General features: G+C 34.2%; 1 protein-coding gene and 1 long non-coding RNA gene across 2 annotated transcripts; one reads left to right on the top strand and one right to left on the bottom strand.

Annotated features, from left to right (window-relative positions):
* Positions 1 to 720: 720 nt before the first annotated feature.
* LOC139489418 (piggyBac transposable element-derived protein 4-like) lies at positions 721 to 3540 on the bottom strand. Its single transcript, XM_071275738.1, has 4 exons — positions 3435 to 3540; positions 2637 to 2913; positions 1697 to 2105; positions 721 to 1157 (listed from the first exon to the last, which is right to left on the bottom strand). The coding sequence occupies exons 2-4, from the start codon at positions 2856 to 2858 to the stop codon at positions 721 to 723; spliced, it is 1068 nt and encodes a 355-aa protein (XP_071131839.1). The 5' UTR covers positions 2859 to 2913; positions 3435 to 3540.
* A 9572-nt stretch (positions 3541 to 13112) lies between these two features.
* Positions 13113 to 15449, top strand: LOC139487552 (uncharacterized). Its single transcript, XR_011655833.1, has 2 exons — positions 13113 to 13214; positions 14689 to 15449. It is a non-coding gene; the product is annotated as an uncharacterized lncRNA (long non-coding RNA).
* Positions 15450 to 15651: the final 202 nt, after the last annotated feature.

The raw sequence follows: 15651 nt of genomic DNA, 5'->3' as shown, positions 1-15651 counted from the left end.
TCGGCGTTTTTGCTTCCTTTCCGATACTTTAACGCTTCCTTTCGGAGTTCCGATGACGACATCGCACAGGAGCACGATTTAATAACGAATAATGCTACTATCAAGAGGTAAGTTAAATAAAAATATGTAGCTCACGGAACATTTGAATGTTTAATCTTAATTTATACCAAGTTGATTTCATTAAAAAATAGCATAAACCATTTTAAACAGTTCCCCAATCTCAGCGTCGTTACAGATTACAGATAAAGAATACCATTGTTTCGTTAGAAGCTTTTTTAAAATGCATGAAGCATATTGATTCGCAAACTTTTCATTAATATTTTTTTATCAAATGGTTTTACCTTGTCCCGCTTACCTGAAACATCCGTATAACTCTTAATAAAAAATATCAAGGAAACACTTCCTTTCCGATAAATCAGTCCCAGCGTCAATTTCGGAAACGACTCCTTTCAGATTAACTTATATGTAATGCTATATTAAATAAAAATGTAGCCGTACGCGCAGAAGTAAGCACGACTTTCACTTATTGTTATAAAAAAATATGGACTTTGTGACAACATTTCATTAATATAGAACATGATAAAATGTCACCGTAAATGAATAAATTATCATATTTTCGGTCAAGGTTGCATCCATCACCCATATCCTTTTTATACATTAGCAAAATTGTAAAGCAGAACTTTGTATTTTGACATAATTTAAAGAACAAAGTGCAGATTCTCAATGAAATGCATATATATACTGTCGTCGCGGCTGTTCACTTCGGATTCCGGATAAAGATTCAACAATCTCCTGGATGAATCGAAGTCTGGATTTTACTGGTGTGTCCGACGTGTTTTTTTGATACAATATATAGGCATTATGTACAATGCGGTGAAATAAATGTAGGACAACTTTCTTCCACGGTTTACGATTTTTTCGGTGTCCACCGTACGCTTTCATTATGGCATCTGTTGTGTCAACTGCTCCCATATTTTTATTGTACCCGTTCACGATGCGTGGGCGACCGGAGGGAAGATGTTGAGCTGAAAAATGCCCATCCATATCTCTAAAAGCGGCGCATAACATTTTACCCTTTCTCATGTAAACAGGATTGTCAGGTGTCGGATTCGCGTTACGAATGGTGTTCGGCATAGGCCGATTCTTTCTAAGAGTTCCTGAAAAAAGAAAAAAAAATGTCGGCACGTTTCCCAATGTAGCCTATGCTATCTATTAACATATATATATATACTATGTATAACTTTAAGAAATAATAGTAACACTACGTACATGTGCATATCTAAGGAGATATATTGACTGAAATGCAAGTACTATATTTTAAACGAACTGTTTATATGTACACATTTGATGTATTTTAAAATGCCAGCTTATCATTCCAGAGTGCACGAGTTCACATCAGGTTTATTTTACGGGGTCAGTATTTCTGTTTAAGTTTCAATGTGAAATTATTTTTTAACCATTATCTTGACTGTATGTTATTTTCTCTTATTTCTTTAATTTTTTTTTCTTGTTTATCTGACCTTTATTGTTTAATTTTGGGAAATTTTTATAACACTTAGACTGACTAAAAATATCATTACCATGCACTGTTCGAAGTTGAATATAGTGATAATGAAATTGTGAAAAGTCAAAAACATCGGTACACCGATATAAGGTGAACATTCTACATTTAATTTGCTTTACTTTAAATAGCTACCTGTAATATATGTAGTAGTTTGAATAAGTCGTGAAGCTAGGTTTTGTGAGCAAAAGAAGCTATCACAAAAAACATGGTAGCCTTTATTCAGAATATTGGACGCACTCATAAGATCCATGACAACCGTTATACCCTGCAACTGTCCTGCTGGTACTGGATCAAAATGTCGCCCTCTGTACACAGACATTTGCAAAATGTAACCAGTCGCTGATTCACAAAGCATCCAAAATTTAATTCCAAACTTTGCAGCCTTAGATGGAATGTACTGCCTCATTACATTATGACCTTTGGTTGCCATTAAAGTTTCGTCCACACAAACCTCTTTTTTAGAAACGATGAACCGACAAAATGTTTTGTTCATAAAGGATAACAGTGGTCTAAATCTTGAAGCAGGGTCATACGCTGGGTGCTATATATAAAAAAAATATAAAAACATCTTGAGATGAAGTTACGCTGTAATGCCCCACGGGAATGGATACCTTATATCCTTATCCGAGACTGAACTTTTGTTTTCAATTGCTTTAAGTTCCCCTTGTAACACTTTATATTTGGAAAGAACAATTTTGATTTCGTACAAGACATTTAAGGAATCGACGAGGATAAATGGATTAAACGGAAACCTTTACTTTTAACACAAATTGAACGTTTATTTCTATAAAAAAAAAAGGTATGACAAAACTAAAAATTAGTCATCAAATAGAGAATGGAATTTGGGAATATGTCAAAGAGACAACAACCCGACCAAAGAGCAGAAAACAGCCAGATTGTTTAAGCACATCACTGTGCGATATGGAATTTGCTCATTATTGAAGGCTGTACGATGATCTGTAGTTGTATATTATTGTGTCATTTTGGTTTCATGTGGAGATTTGTTTTATTTGAAATCCTATCATTTCTTCGTTTCAATGTTTAAGCATGGTTTACACAGTCTAATTCGTACCTGTCTCGGGACGTTTCTTGAATAGTCTGACACATATAAAAACTTTAGTATGTTCTGGAAACGATTTCTTGACATGACCTTCTTGAACCAATGGGATGCCTGACTTGGTAAAGATGAATTCCAGTATTCTTCTATGGAAGACTTCCTAATCAAACCCATGTTAAACACTATAGCTAGGAAAGACTTCAGTTCATTTTCTGTAAGCGGTCTCCAAGACTCCATTCTGGCATATCTTTTGGCGGTTGCTGCACCTTCTCTTATGTAGTTTCTTGCATAACTGTACAAAGGAATGGTATATCTTAAGATTTATATTTAGAGGACGTCCATTTGTTATTATGTTAGGACAGGAAGATTTTTATGCGGATATTTATTTTCATACGAATGCTAATATTTTTGTTTGTTCATACTGTCTTGGGCAAATATATTTATGTTCTTCTCTATATATAACCATGCAAGGATATTATATTTTTTTTATAAATCCTCATGTCTCCCCTCAAGAAATTCAAACGTTTGTCCACTTTAAATGTTTGCCTTTTTCTCTCAAACTATTACATGATATATGTATATATAAAAAGGCATCGTGTAACGTGAACTATTTTAATTTTTATCTTCCTTTATTATATCTCTTCAATTTGATACGTTTTATTTCGCTAACAAAATGAAAGTTTTATTAAATTGTTATACAATTATAATTGATTAAGATAAATTGGTTTGTTTATTGAATTTCTAATGGTACAAAAACATTTGAGACAATTTTTTTCCCTATCAGTGCTTTCAAAATGATTTTACAATGTATACCTGTTTGTTCTCCTGACGATTTCTTTTATCAGTTCTATCGAAAACAGCAAATAGAAATATTTAACTGGTGTTGAATTTGCTGCCGGTATGTTTCGTGGCCCCGGATTCGCCCGGAATATTTTTGTTCTGCTCCGGTTCTGGAGGAAAAACTCGCATCCATGGATTGACGGTAACCATTGCGCTGAATTTTACAGCAATGACGTCACTGTTTCGTCAGAGAATTGTATATGACGTCACGAAAAAAGGAAAATGTAGAGAAAAAGAAAGAATATTGACAGAATATCAAATTAATGTTTGTATATCATTTACCCTAACCATCGGCCAAATCGGCCCATTGGCAGTTAAAGAACACCTAAATCGGCCCAATCGGCCGGCTGGCAGTTACAGACAACGTCAATCGGCCTGATCGGCCCGATGGCAGTTAAAGGTAACGTCAATCGGCCCAGATCGGCCCGCTGGCAGTATAAGGGGGGCCGATCTGCTCAATTACTTATCCGAAGCACCTGGGCTACCTTACAATTTGCGTGCTGTTGTTTTAAAAATATTTTGTTTATTTTTGTATTTTTTATAGTTCCATTTAGGAGGGGGGATAGGAGGGGTCCTGATCCCGAAATCCCGGGCTTAAAAACACGAAATCCCGAAATCCCGAATATAAATAAAGTAAATCCCGACGTCCCGAAATCCGAAGAAAAGAATTCCTGGATCCCGAAAGGGTCAATCCCAAAATCCCGGGCTTAAAAACACCCGATCCCGGAGTCCCGATAAAGGTCCTATCCCCCCTCATTTAGTGTGCCAAAAATATGAAAACTTGACGTTCGTGACGTCATCTACCAAACAATGACGTCATTCAATAATTGCGTCACGCCCGAATGACCGTTCTATTGGACCTATTTTGAGGAAAAAGTAGGGATGTGATAAAGGGTTTGCGATAAAGGGTGTGCATCCAAGTTGCGCGATATGGATTAAACAGCAGGCTCCATCTATTTATCAAAGATGCAAAACTACTGTATTTACTACTAAACATATGATAAATAGGGATATCTACCTCTGGGGACTGAATCTCTTCTTGCTGTTCCACGTGACTGGGTTTCATGTTGACTCAACGTTGTTAGGTTGCTGCCTAGTACACACACGTAATGTAGTCCACTGTCAGTGTAAAGGTATGTACGTTGCTATGTTGTCGTTCCTGTACCCATATATATGTAATGACAGGTTGACGTCAATTTACTGTACGTCAAGGGATGACGCGTACATGCAGGGCTCTATACAGGTAGGTTGTTATGTAGCTGTAGAACTAACGTGGAGTGCCGTTATCTGTGAGACACAACAGGCAAGTTGTAGACCTTTTACTGTAATAGCCTGACCATAATTTAAGTATAACCACAATTGGGCTCAATCAATAAGAATATCAGGTGCTGACAATTTATTCTCAAACCAATCTAACAAATGGTAAAAAGCTGAAATACAAATAAAATACAATTTTACAATATGTTGAATTAATATTATGATAACGAAAAGTCATATATTAGTCCATCTAATATTTCACTTAAGAACTCGTTTTCATCATTGTCACAAGAATTTGGTTTATATACTCCAGGATATGGTTTTACTTTATCAGTTTTATCTTTATCGGTTTTTGCAAATGTTATATCCTTGACTCTTTTTGAACTTGGTTTTCTTGCTATAGGTCTAGGACGATCCCACTGACAAGCATCACTGGTACATGAATTTTGTGTTTTCTCTAATGTTTATAAAAGAGCACCAACATGTGCACAAAAACCAGCATCACCTGCCTTGCAATTGCAATGTCCGGATAAAATATACCCTGCCTTTTTTGAAAGACACACATGTAATGAGTAAAAGGTAGACATTTGGTCAGAATTTCCAACTTGAACCTTTAGTCTCATTGATGGCAAGCAATTGGCCTTAAAATAACAATGATCTTGTTGATTTTATTGTAAAATATATCATAAACAAAATTTTCATTGCAAAATCTTTTAGCTTTAATCATGTGTTTATCAAAACTTATTCTAGTCCCGGTTGTAGGATTCTTTTGTAGTTATCTACATCCTTTACTTTTAGAGGTGGAATATCTAGTGTGTCTATTTTTTCCGACGTAGTCGGTCCGTGTAACACTTATCAATTCAAAGTTTTAAAACGTTTTGAAATTTTAGATTTTTGGAATTTTGATCAAAGTTTTAAAATATCAAAATTTCAAATTGCGTAAAAGTTTTGAAATTTAGAAAGTTTAACCAAATAATTAAAATATCAAAATTCTAAATATCGTTTTTAAATTTGATAGTTTAAAAATTTGATCAAACTTTTAAAATACTAAACCTAACGTGCAATTTTGATTATTTCACTTTTTGAAAGTTTGATATTTTAAATTTTTGATTAAAATATCAAAAATAGAAAAGGGGCGAAAAGAGGGAAACATATACACACGGCACCTATTTAAACCGGCATCAAAAAGGCCAGAGGCTCCTGAATTGGGACAGATGCAGGCCCACAAATGCACATGTTTCGTGAGATCACAACCCCCCCTCCCCCCCTCTACCTCTAGAAAATGTAGAATGAACTAACATTCACACAGTTAATTAAACACACTTTAAAAGAAATCCAAGTCCTATGTCAGAATAGGAAACATAAGAAAGTAATCAAAATGACAATGTTAATAAATTAACAAAGGACTGCCATATATATACATGTATAAAGCCAGCTCCAGACCTCAATTAAACTAATTGAAAGATAATGTCTTCATCAAATGAATAACAAACACAAATCCTCCCTGGTGTATTTATTGCTATCATTCATGAAATATTTGTCACTGACAACCAAAAATCGATAATTCAAAATAGGTTCTTTACATACAAATTTCAAAGAAACTCCGGATTCAGCTGGCTCGGGCAAAGTAGCCCTTATAGATGTATTTTGGTATGTTTAATAGATAAAGAAAGATGTGGTATGCGTGCCAATGAGACACTCGACATCCAAATAACAATTTATATAAGTAAACCATTATAGGTTAAGGTAAGGCCTTCAACACGGAGCGTTGGCTCACACCGAACAGCAAGCTATAAAGTGCCCCAAAAATTACTAGTGTTAATCATTCAAACGGGAAAACCAACGGTCTTATCTATATCAAAACGAGAAACACGTATGAACTACATCAACAGAAGACAACCATTGTACATCAGATTAACTTCATTTTAGCGAAACACCTCTTCAATTGATTCGGTTCTTATATATACTTCACTTTCAAATATTCAGTTTTCAGTGTTCTGAAGGTGAATGCTTTACTTGAAATTCAGCATTTTACAATGTACTGGTTTTTCGAGAGCAACATTGGTGTATGGCCAAAAATGGAAAAATCCATCATGCAGCTGACAGCGTGGCACTCTCTTTACACGTCCCATTCTGATTGGACGTACTTAAAGTTGATTATCGTTCGATAACTTAAAAATGCATAAATAACAAATACGGAAAAATGATATCTCTTGATACCAAAAAAAAAACCCTTTTCCTTTTATGTGCTATTTAAAAACAGAGGTTGATTTAGAGCCCCCAATGGAGCTACGTATATGATAAATGCATATACTTTTTACAAGCATCAGTCCAAACGTTATCTAAGGGAGCGCCCATTTAACTCCAAAAGTTGTTTTATTGAAGTAAAAAAATCGCGCTAAGCTCTTAAAATTTAATTTATGAAGTTTTTTTTATCGCTATTGATCAAATTATTTGGTTCAAAATTTAACACTTTAAGGTATGGGGGAAATCTGGATTCAGATGATATTTGTTTTGTCCTCTGCTTGCACAGATTTTTCCCCTATTAAACTGGGGTTCAAAATATTTTTATGTACCATTATTGAAGCCCCTCGTGAATGTATCCAAGTAAAATAAAATTAAAAAAAAAAGTGTCACCTTAGTGACAATATTTATATATCAGATTCCCAAATAAGATTACCATTTATCGCTAAAATAAAATATTCAAAATGCCGACGCCTACAAGTGGATAGATGGGGGCATAATGTACAGCGGCAACTTTTACATTAATATGAAGCCTGGAAATAATGTGTATGGTATACGTTTATGATAAATATGATGAATGTGTTCAGCTTTTACAAAACCAGAACGATAAGTTGTATGTTAACGTTTCTTATTTTTTTTAAAATTTTTTACCTTTTTAATTTAATTTGGTTTTATTGGCTTTTTTTAAACTTAATTTGATTCGAGTGTCTTTGATTAGTCTTTTGTAGACGAAACGCGCGTCAGGCGCAAATAAAAAATTTACACCCGGGCAACTATCTATGAAGAGTTTATGTAGAAACCTTATAAAAAGTTCCTGACTCCAGGCTACCGATAATTGATTTTACTCTTAATTTCGGCGTAATAAGATAGCGAAAACCTCCCACATTCCAGATACCACAACGTTCATTGGGACACCATGAATTCAGATTTCCTACCGTACAAATACTTAGAACTGAAATTATTGATACAAGGCAATATACGATCGTCATGCAAACGATAAAAAAATGAAAACAAAACGTTAAAAGTTACGACCGAAGCGCTTTTCTGGATCAGGAACGCTCAAAGCTGAATATCTAAGGCCAACAATTTATAGCTGACTATGCGGTATGGGATTTGTTCATTGTTGAAGGCCGTACGGTGACCTATAGTTGTTAATGTCTGTGTCATGTTGGCCTTTTGTGGATAGTTGTCTCATTGGCAATCATACCACATCTTCTTTTTTATAATTAATAAAGAAAGGAAATTGTTGCTGATTAAAACGTTAAAGATGATCATAAAAGATTTATTCATCTACCGACATGATTGCAGAAAGTAAGAAATAGTAGAGAAAAAAAGAAAAAGTTGAAATCAAATAAGATAATACAACGTGTATTGAACCATTTTATTGCTTAAAGTCCAGCAGAAAACACATATATACTCAGCCTAACCATACTATTTGACCTACTGCGAGTTAATCAGTTTTTACTGTTACTCCTAAAATATGGGTGCTGGGTAAATCATCATGTAAAATGGTCATTATCAGAGCCGTGTGTCTTCAGTTGGTTCAAAATGAATTCTCTTCTTTTGAGAAATATTTATTTTGTCATCCTATTTTTCACCTCATAGAACTGTCCGTACCTGTGGTTTTATTCTATACATTAACTTTTATGTATCAGCATGTTTTCATTTCATTCTGTTTCGTTTCGTTTCACTTTTATTTCGTTTCCCAGTTTACAGGTACCCCTCTTTTTGCCCCTTTTCTATTTTTGATATTTTAATCAAAAGTTTAAAAAAACAAACATTCAAAAAGTGAAAAAATCAAAATTGCACGTTAGGTTTAGTATTTTAAAAGTTTGATCAAATTTCTAAACTATCAAATTTAAAAACGATATTTAGAATTTTCATATTTTAATAATTTGGTTAAAATTTCAAAATTTCAAAACTTTTACACAATTTGAAATTTTGATATTTTAAAACTTTGATCAAAATTCCAAAAATCTAAAATTTCAAAACTTTTTAAAACTTTGAATTGATAAGTGTTACACGGACCGTAGTCGGTATAGCTTCGGTTTGTGCCCTTTGAACTTAAGGACGCTTAACTATGGCAACAGAATACGCATGCTCGAAAATCCTGCCTGTGATTGGACAAAATGCTGTAAATCTCGGTAATTATATCGTGATAGAAAGCAAGTGAAAAACTATAAATATTTGAACTAGATCTTACAAAGATTTATATTTTTATTAAAATAATTGTTTCTCCTATAGCTCTTTGCATCCATGACAGCTGTTTATTCGGGACAATTATATAATTTTTAATGTAAACTTTGTTGTACGAACGTACATGACTTTTAAAACGCACCTACGCATGTGAGATTTCCGCGAGGTTTTGGTGAATGTAAACAGAAAAATACGAGAACCGAGAATACTGAACACAAACAGAGAAAACGTTATATAAATAGTAAATCACTTATTTAAATATAATCGGAATATTCACAAATCAGTTTGTAACGTTCTTTTGTTGGTAATTCATTGATTTTTAGATAGTTAGAGCATTGTTGTTCACAAGATGAAGGTAGTGAACGGGCGTTGCCACCAAGGACATATTGTGTCAAACTATGCAGGTTTTCAGTGCACTGCAATTGCCTTCTTGTAGTTACATTCAGATGGAGATTTAATTAAAGAGGTCCTGCATCATTAAGTCATTGTGCTTCTGAAGGTTATCGAAATGATAGTTTTAAAAATGTACTCAAATTTAAATACGTCGGATATCTTTTTTAAAGATAGTTCTTGTTTCCAATCATCTTTGAGTAATTCAAAATCCTGAATATTACATGTGACTGCATCTATCCCACCATCTTCACCAGATTCTTGACCAAATTTCAATGCTCTATATACCCTGTTTACAAGAGTCCTTGGTTCCACTAATTTTCAATTTTTTTGCTCGAAGCCATTCTCTCAGATCTGTTACCTTCCAAGTTTTAAGTTCTTGGACAGATAGGAAGCACTCTGCATCTTCTGAATCTGAATCACTTGCATTCAACATCTGAAAGGGATGAAGCAAATAGTAACCAGGTAAATACATGTAGAGTGGGTCTCATAGAGGTTTCAACATGATCCGGGATCAAATAAATTTTGTTAAGCATGAAACTGAGATATGAAGTAAACAAAGCATAATCAGTGGAATACAACATTTATTTCCCTTGGCCTCGGGAGATATGAAGATGTGTTCACCCTCCAAAAATAATATTTCCCTCCGGCAGAGCCCTCGTGAAATATTAATATTCTTGGGTGAACAAATCTTCACATCTGCCTCAGGCACAGGAAATAAATGTACAGTATCACCCTTATTGAAAGTCAATTTTTGTGTAATGTTATAGGACGGTACAAGATTTCAGTGTTTTAAAAGAACTTTAGTCTATATACATGTAGATAGAATATGAGTAATTCGGTATTGGACATTTTACATAAGCGGGGCCTGCTAAATTCATGCTTCAATGGTTCCCTTTATAATCAACCATTTTTTTCACACAAAAAGGGTGGGGGCTTGGATCTGCCTATGTTTAATATTTGACATCTTTGGTTGAAGCAAACACATCTTGTATGTTTTTATAGAAGTGTATGGGGCTGATAATTTTATATTCCCAATGCATGGCTAACAATAGTTGAAAACTGAGCATATGACCAGTGGCGGATCAAGAACTTTTCATAAGGGGGTGGGGGGTGGGGGCAGCTGACTGACCTATGGGGGCGGCTCCAGTCATGCTTCAGTGATTCCCTATATAATCAACCAAACAATTTTTTACCACAAAAAAGGGGCTGGGATCGGCCTTTGATGGCATAAGCCCAGAGGAAAATGAATTATAGAATTTTATATAGATATAAGACCTTTATTTCCCGCTTGAACGGTTTCACACTAATAATTTGTGGGGCCCTTTAATTTATAGCTTGCTGTTAGGTGTGAGCGATAGCTCCGTGTTGAAGGCCATACCTTGACCGACCTATAGGTTTACTTTTATAAAGTGTTACTTGGATCCGAGACATATTAATTATAATACAATATCATTATATGTCTCTGCTTGGATGGAGATGTTATTTCAGCCGTTAGGGATTTTCGTTGTTCTCTTCATTCCAAGGTTGACAATGTCTTTTCGAGGGGCAACAATTTGCTCTATAACCATTTCAGCTATGTGTTATTTACTTGAGGGCTGTATTAAACTCAGTTATAATAATTGCTCTTTTCAATTTGGAATGCAAAGTAATAAACTATGACATCTTTTACATAACAATCATCCCTATTTAGTAAATCGCACACATGATCAAGCGTCCCCCTAATGGGTAATAGAGCATTTGCCATGGGATAGAGCCAATTGTCTCCTTCGTATTGACCAATCAGAAGCCCACATTTTGACATGATTAAAAAGGTATAATAAAATATAATGTTTTATGTAGCGCGATATTTTGTGTGTTTACCCATGATGGTGCTTTTTAAGGATGCTCAGTATGTTTACCTATGGTGCTTTTTAAAGATGCTCAGCGTGCTTTGATTAATTGCGGGTATTACATCGCCTACACATCTAGATGCTATACGAATCCTTGCTTAAACTGCGTCCATATGAATATTTCTTTTGAATATTTCTTTCCGTTTCCGTTCCGTATTCGGTTGTCGCTGTTTACCCCCCCCCCCCTTATGTAGTGGTCTTGATTTATTTTCGATAGTCTTCTTATAAGAATATTTGTGGAATGATCCAAGTATGTATTTGTTGAACAATCTAGCTGTAGAGGCATTGCCTCCTTTAACACAATGGTCTCTATTGTGAAATTGTGCTTAGTTTTTAAGATAATTTCAACTAGCGGCAGTGGAATTTAGTTATTCAAGCGATTTTTAAAACAATAGCCATGTGGATATAAAAAGAGACATGCACGGAGAGTTTTTAACTTGATATTTTACCTTTAAAAAAATCATGATTCATATAGTTCAAGTAAAAGTTGATAAGTTAAAGAGGCGGAGAGTCAAATATTGAATTTGGATCATAATTACGTGATGAATATTAGATAGTGCAGTCGATGAATTCTAGAATAAATTGTAGTTGACTGGCTTGAGACCACAGTGTATCATTGTGCATTTCTTTTTTGACAATACATTCAAATAGAAAAAAATGCTTCTGCTCTATCTATATGTTCGTTATATTTCATGCCATCATTGGCGGATCCGGGGGGTGGGGGGAGGGGGGGGGGGGTGGGTGGGTTGGGGGGGGATGGGGGGTTTGAGTCCACCTTTTTTGGCCGATCAACGCATATGAATGGGGACATATAGTGGGATCCCCCCGTTGTCATGGGTTGGGAACCCCCTTTTTAAAATGGCTGGATCCGCCCCTGCCCATTATTCTCTCTTCTTTGCCGGAATTTTAGCATCCCATTATTTAATTTTTTCCCCCAAATTATTATCTTTTCATTTTTTGTCAATTCTGTCTTCTATGTCCATTATTTTCTTTTATATCAATACCCCATCCAGACCCTCATTCATGTGTATGACAGGCATCATTATTTGGTTAATTAGAACGAGATTTACATTTTAGTCTTTAAGTTGTAGTTTACATAAATTATTCTCTATTTTCATCCTATTGTTTATTATTCCTTTTTTGTGTCAATTCTGTTGTCTTTGTCCATCATTCTCTAATATATATATATAAACACCCCATCCAGAACTTCATTTATATATATGACAGGGCAGGCATCGTTATTTGTGAGTTATATGAAAAATATTTAGAACGAACATTAAATCTTATTCTGTAAGCTTATAGTTTACATTTTATTTAGATCTAAAGGAGATACTTCTACAAATCCAATTAAAAAATAGTTATATTTTCAAAGTATTTATTCAAATAAATCCCGACAAAACAATTTAAATTATGTTAAAATGAGAAGAAAATAGTTGTATATTAGATCTGTTTGTGAAAATACAATTTAGGATATATTTTAAGTTTAAAAATGGTTGTGGAAGAACACATTTCGTAAAATGTTTTTTTTTTGGGCAATTACTAGTAGTTAAAGGATATCAATAATAGTTTTTTTCTCTAAAAACTTAAGACACTGTGCAAAGGGAGGCAAATCAAATTTTCCAAAAAGGTGCCGTATCGCCAGCTGATGGTGCTATATCAGCAGGTACTCTATCAGCAGGTGAGTGATCTAGACCTTACTGAGTATACAAGACACAACATCCCCACAAAAAACTGGGGATGATCTCAGGTGCTCTGGAAGGGTAATCAACATATAGTAAGTTTTTCATTATTATATATTACATAACTCATTTTGTTTACGTATACGTCTTTATAATTGTTTATCATTTTTAATTTATGGTGACTTTTATTCAAAAGATCATATCGGAAATTGTTCTATATCAAATTCAGAAATCGTATAACAATGATAATTTATACAAATGATCAAAATACAGTGAATAGATTTATTGACCGCTAGTACATGAAATATATTAGTATAATTTATTATTAATAATTCAAGTTGTTACAGATTTCGGATATGACTTGATGTCAGGCCAAATTATTTTCATAAAACGCAGTGGTAACACTGATCAAACCAGGAGATGTTCCGTACTTCATAATTTTAGATATATTTTGAATCTATAAACTTTTTTTTCCTCATCAGATAAAAGTATTTACCAAAGTAAAGACAATTTACCCGTGTTTTATGATTAGTAATTCCAGGATCGTTTAACCTTCTACCTAGGAGTCTACTCCCGTTTTAAGAAGAAGTAATTTTACATGGATGTTTCATGATTTTCTCCCAAATCGTACCAATTTGCCTTTGCTCTCATAAGTGCCCCTTTTATACTGTTTTCGTTTGAATTTTTCAACTATAATTGAAGAAGTGTAATAATTGCCTTTTCACTTTCTGTTTTTGCCACGGTGCGAATCGTGCAATTGAATTTTTCTCTCTGTTTCTCACTGCATGCCTTCTCTATTGAAGTTCAATAAGATAGTGTATTACCTTGTATCATCAATTTAATATCTTCTAAAAATAAGGATCTCAAATTAAAAGTTGTATTTTTCTTCATGATTTCAGAATCAAATAAATTGTATTGCCTGTTTCTTTTTCTTTTTCGCCTATGCAAATCTGAAAACAAACACGAGAATGAAACTGTTTTTGGAAAAATATTTTATATGTGAGTTTACAGTATTTGAATTGCAAAAAAAGTTTATTTTTCTATGATACTAGCACAACACCAAATTTTTGACTCAAAATTACTTTTCTTTGGACCTATCTGAGCATTTATTTTGACAGCTGTACCAACGCATTTGTACAATTTTAGCAAGTGTCTCTATAAGATAAATGGGGGATCACAATTTGGTAGTAGGAGTGAAACAAATTAAAATATTAAGTTTCTCAAACACATGAATTTTTGTTAAATATATGATAAAACTACAACCTTTACGACAAATACATAAGATGCTTTTAATTTATGCTTAATAGTTTAGTTTACAAATTGTGACTTGGATAGAGAGTTGTCTCATTGGCGCTCATACCACATCTTCTTTTATCTAATTAAGTACTAAGTATCTGTTAATGTGGACGTCTTTAACGTGTTTTCCGCTTCATATGATATGTCCAAACATGACATATTTTGTACTGTGTACGTTTTTCTTTTGATTCAATTTAACTGTTTTTGTCACATACCAAGAACTGAACTGTAGTGGTTTATGTACAGTTATCCATTAATTTGAATTAATTTCAGATGGCGATAAACAAAGATGTGTGTAGAAAACTTTACCATTGTTTGTGTGCGGCAATGGGATCAGAGGAAGTCGTTAATGTAAGACGACAATTTTTCGCTTCAGCAGATTACTTCACAGAAAGATCAGACTTCGTACTGATCACAAGTGGCAGCAGAGCAGAAGACCTAGACATGGGGAGCGATTTAGACATCATGTTGCTTTTTCAAAATGTGCATATAAGTGAAGAAAGAACAGAAGAATCGTTTCGAATTCCACATAATATGGTGATAGATACTGATGGATGTAAACCTTGCTTTTCTCAACTTAAAGGGTACAGCTGTCATTTTGATTCACTTATAAAATTGGCTCTTTATCCACATGGACAGGAATATCGACTTGAAAGTGAACGGATTAGGTATTTACTGCTTTCGTTTACCTGGCTCTTTAAACCATTTCACTTCCATGGTCCGTGTGTTTCAGACGAGACAGAACGGGGCCTTTGTGATCTAACTGTTTGTCTGAGATGTCCTGTTTGGATTAACCAGGCACAGCCATGGATAAAAAGGGAACGTTACTGGCCGTCTCCATGTTTAGTGTCACGTTTATGTAGCTATGGTACTTTGTTTGTTCCCATAGGTTGCAAAGACTCACCAAATGAACATTTGGAATGGAGAATTTCATTTTCCGTTGCAGAAAAACTTCTGATATTCTCGTTCACAAATACTCAGCTTTTATGTTATGCACTCATGAAACTTTTATTAAAGCAAATTATTGACAAAAATGAGCAATTCAACGGTTTACTCTGTTCATATTTTATGAAAACTATCGTATTCTGGGTTTGTGAGGAATGCGATCCATCCATTTGGCGACCAGAAAATGTATGGCCATGTTTCATGAAATGCTTAAAACGACTAATATATTGTATCACTTACAAATGTCTTCCTCATTATTTTATAATTAAGAATAATTTGTTTGAGTGCAGA

This window comes from Mytilus edulis, chromosome 9, assembly GCF_963676685.1.
Source record: "Mytilus edulis chromosome 9, xbMytEdul2.2, whole genome shotgun sequence".
Classification (NCBI taxonomy): Eukaryota; Metazoa; Mollusca; class Bivalvia; order Mytilida; family Mytilidae; genus Mytilus; species Mytilus edulis.
The sequence above is the reverse complement of the archived record's forward strand: the minus strand, read 5'-3'. Positions and strand labels throughout refer to the sequence as shown.

What these genes read in the sequence shown, in the direction of transcription:
- LOC139489418 (XM_071275738.1), bottom strand. Translation starts at nt 2,858, where the DNA reads ATGGAGTCTTGGAGACCGCTTACAGAAAATGAACTGAAGTCTTTCCTA. An exon ending in CAAGAAACGTCCCGAGACAG is followed by an intron (nt 2,106 to 2,636) that starts GTACGAATTAGA and finishes TTTTATATATAG; the next exon opens with CACCCAGCGTATGACCCTGC. An exon ending in AACTACTACATATATTACAG is followed by an intron (nt 1,158 to 1,696) that starts GTAGCTATTTAA and finishes TTCTTTTTTCAG; the next exon opens with GAACTCTTAGAAAGAATCGG.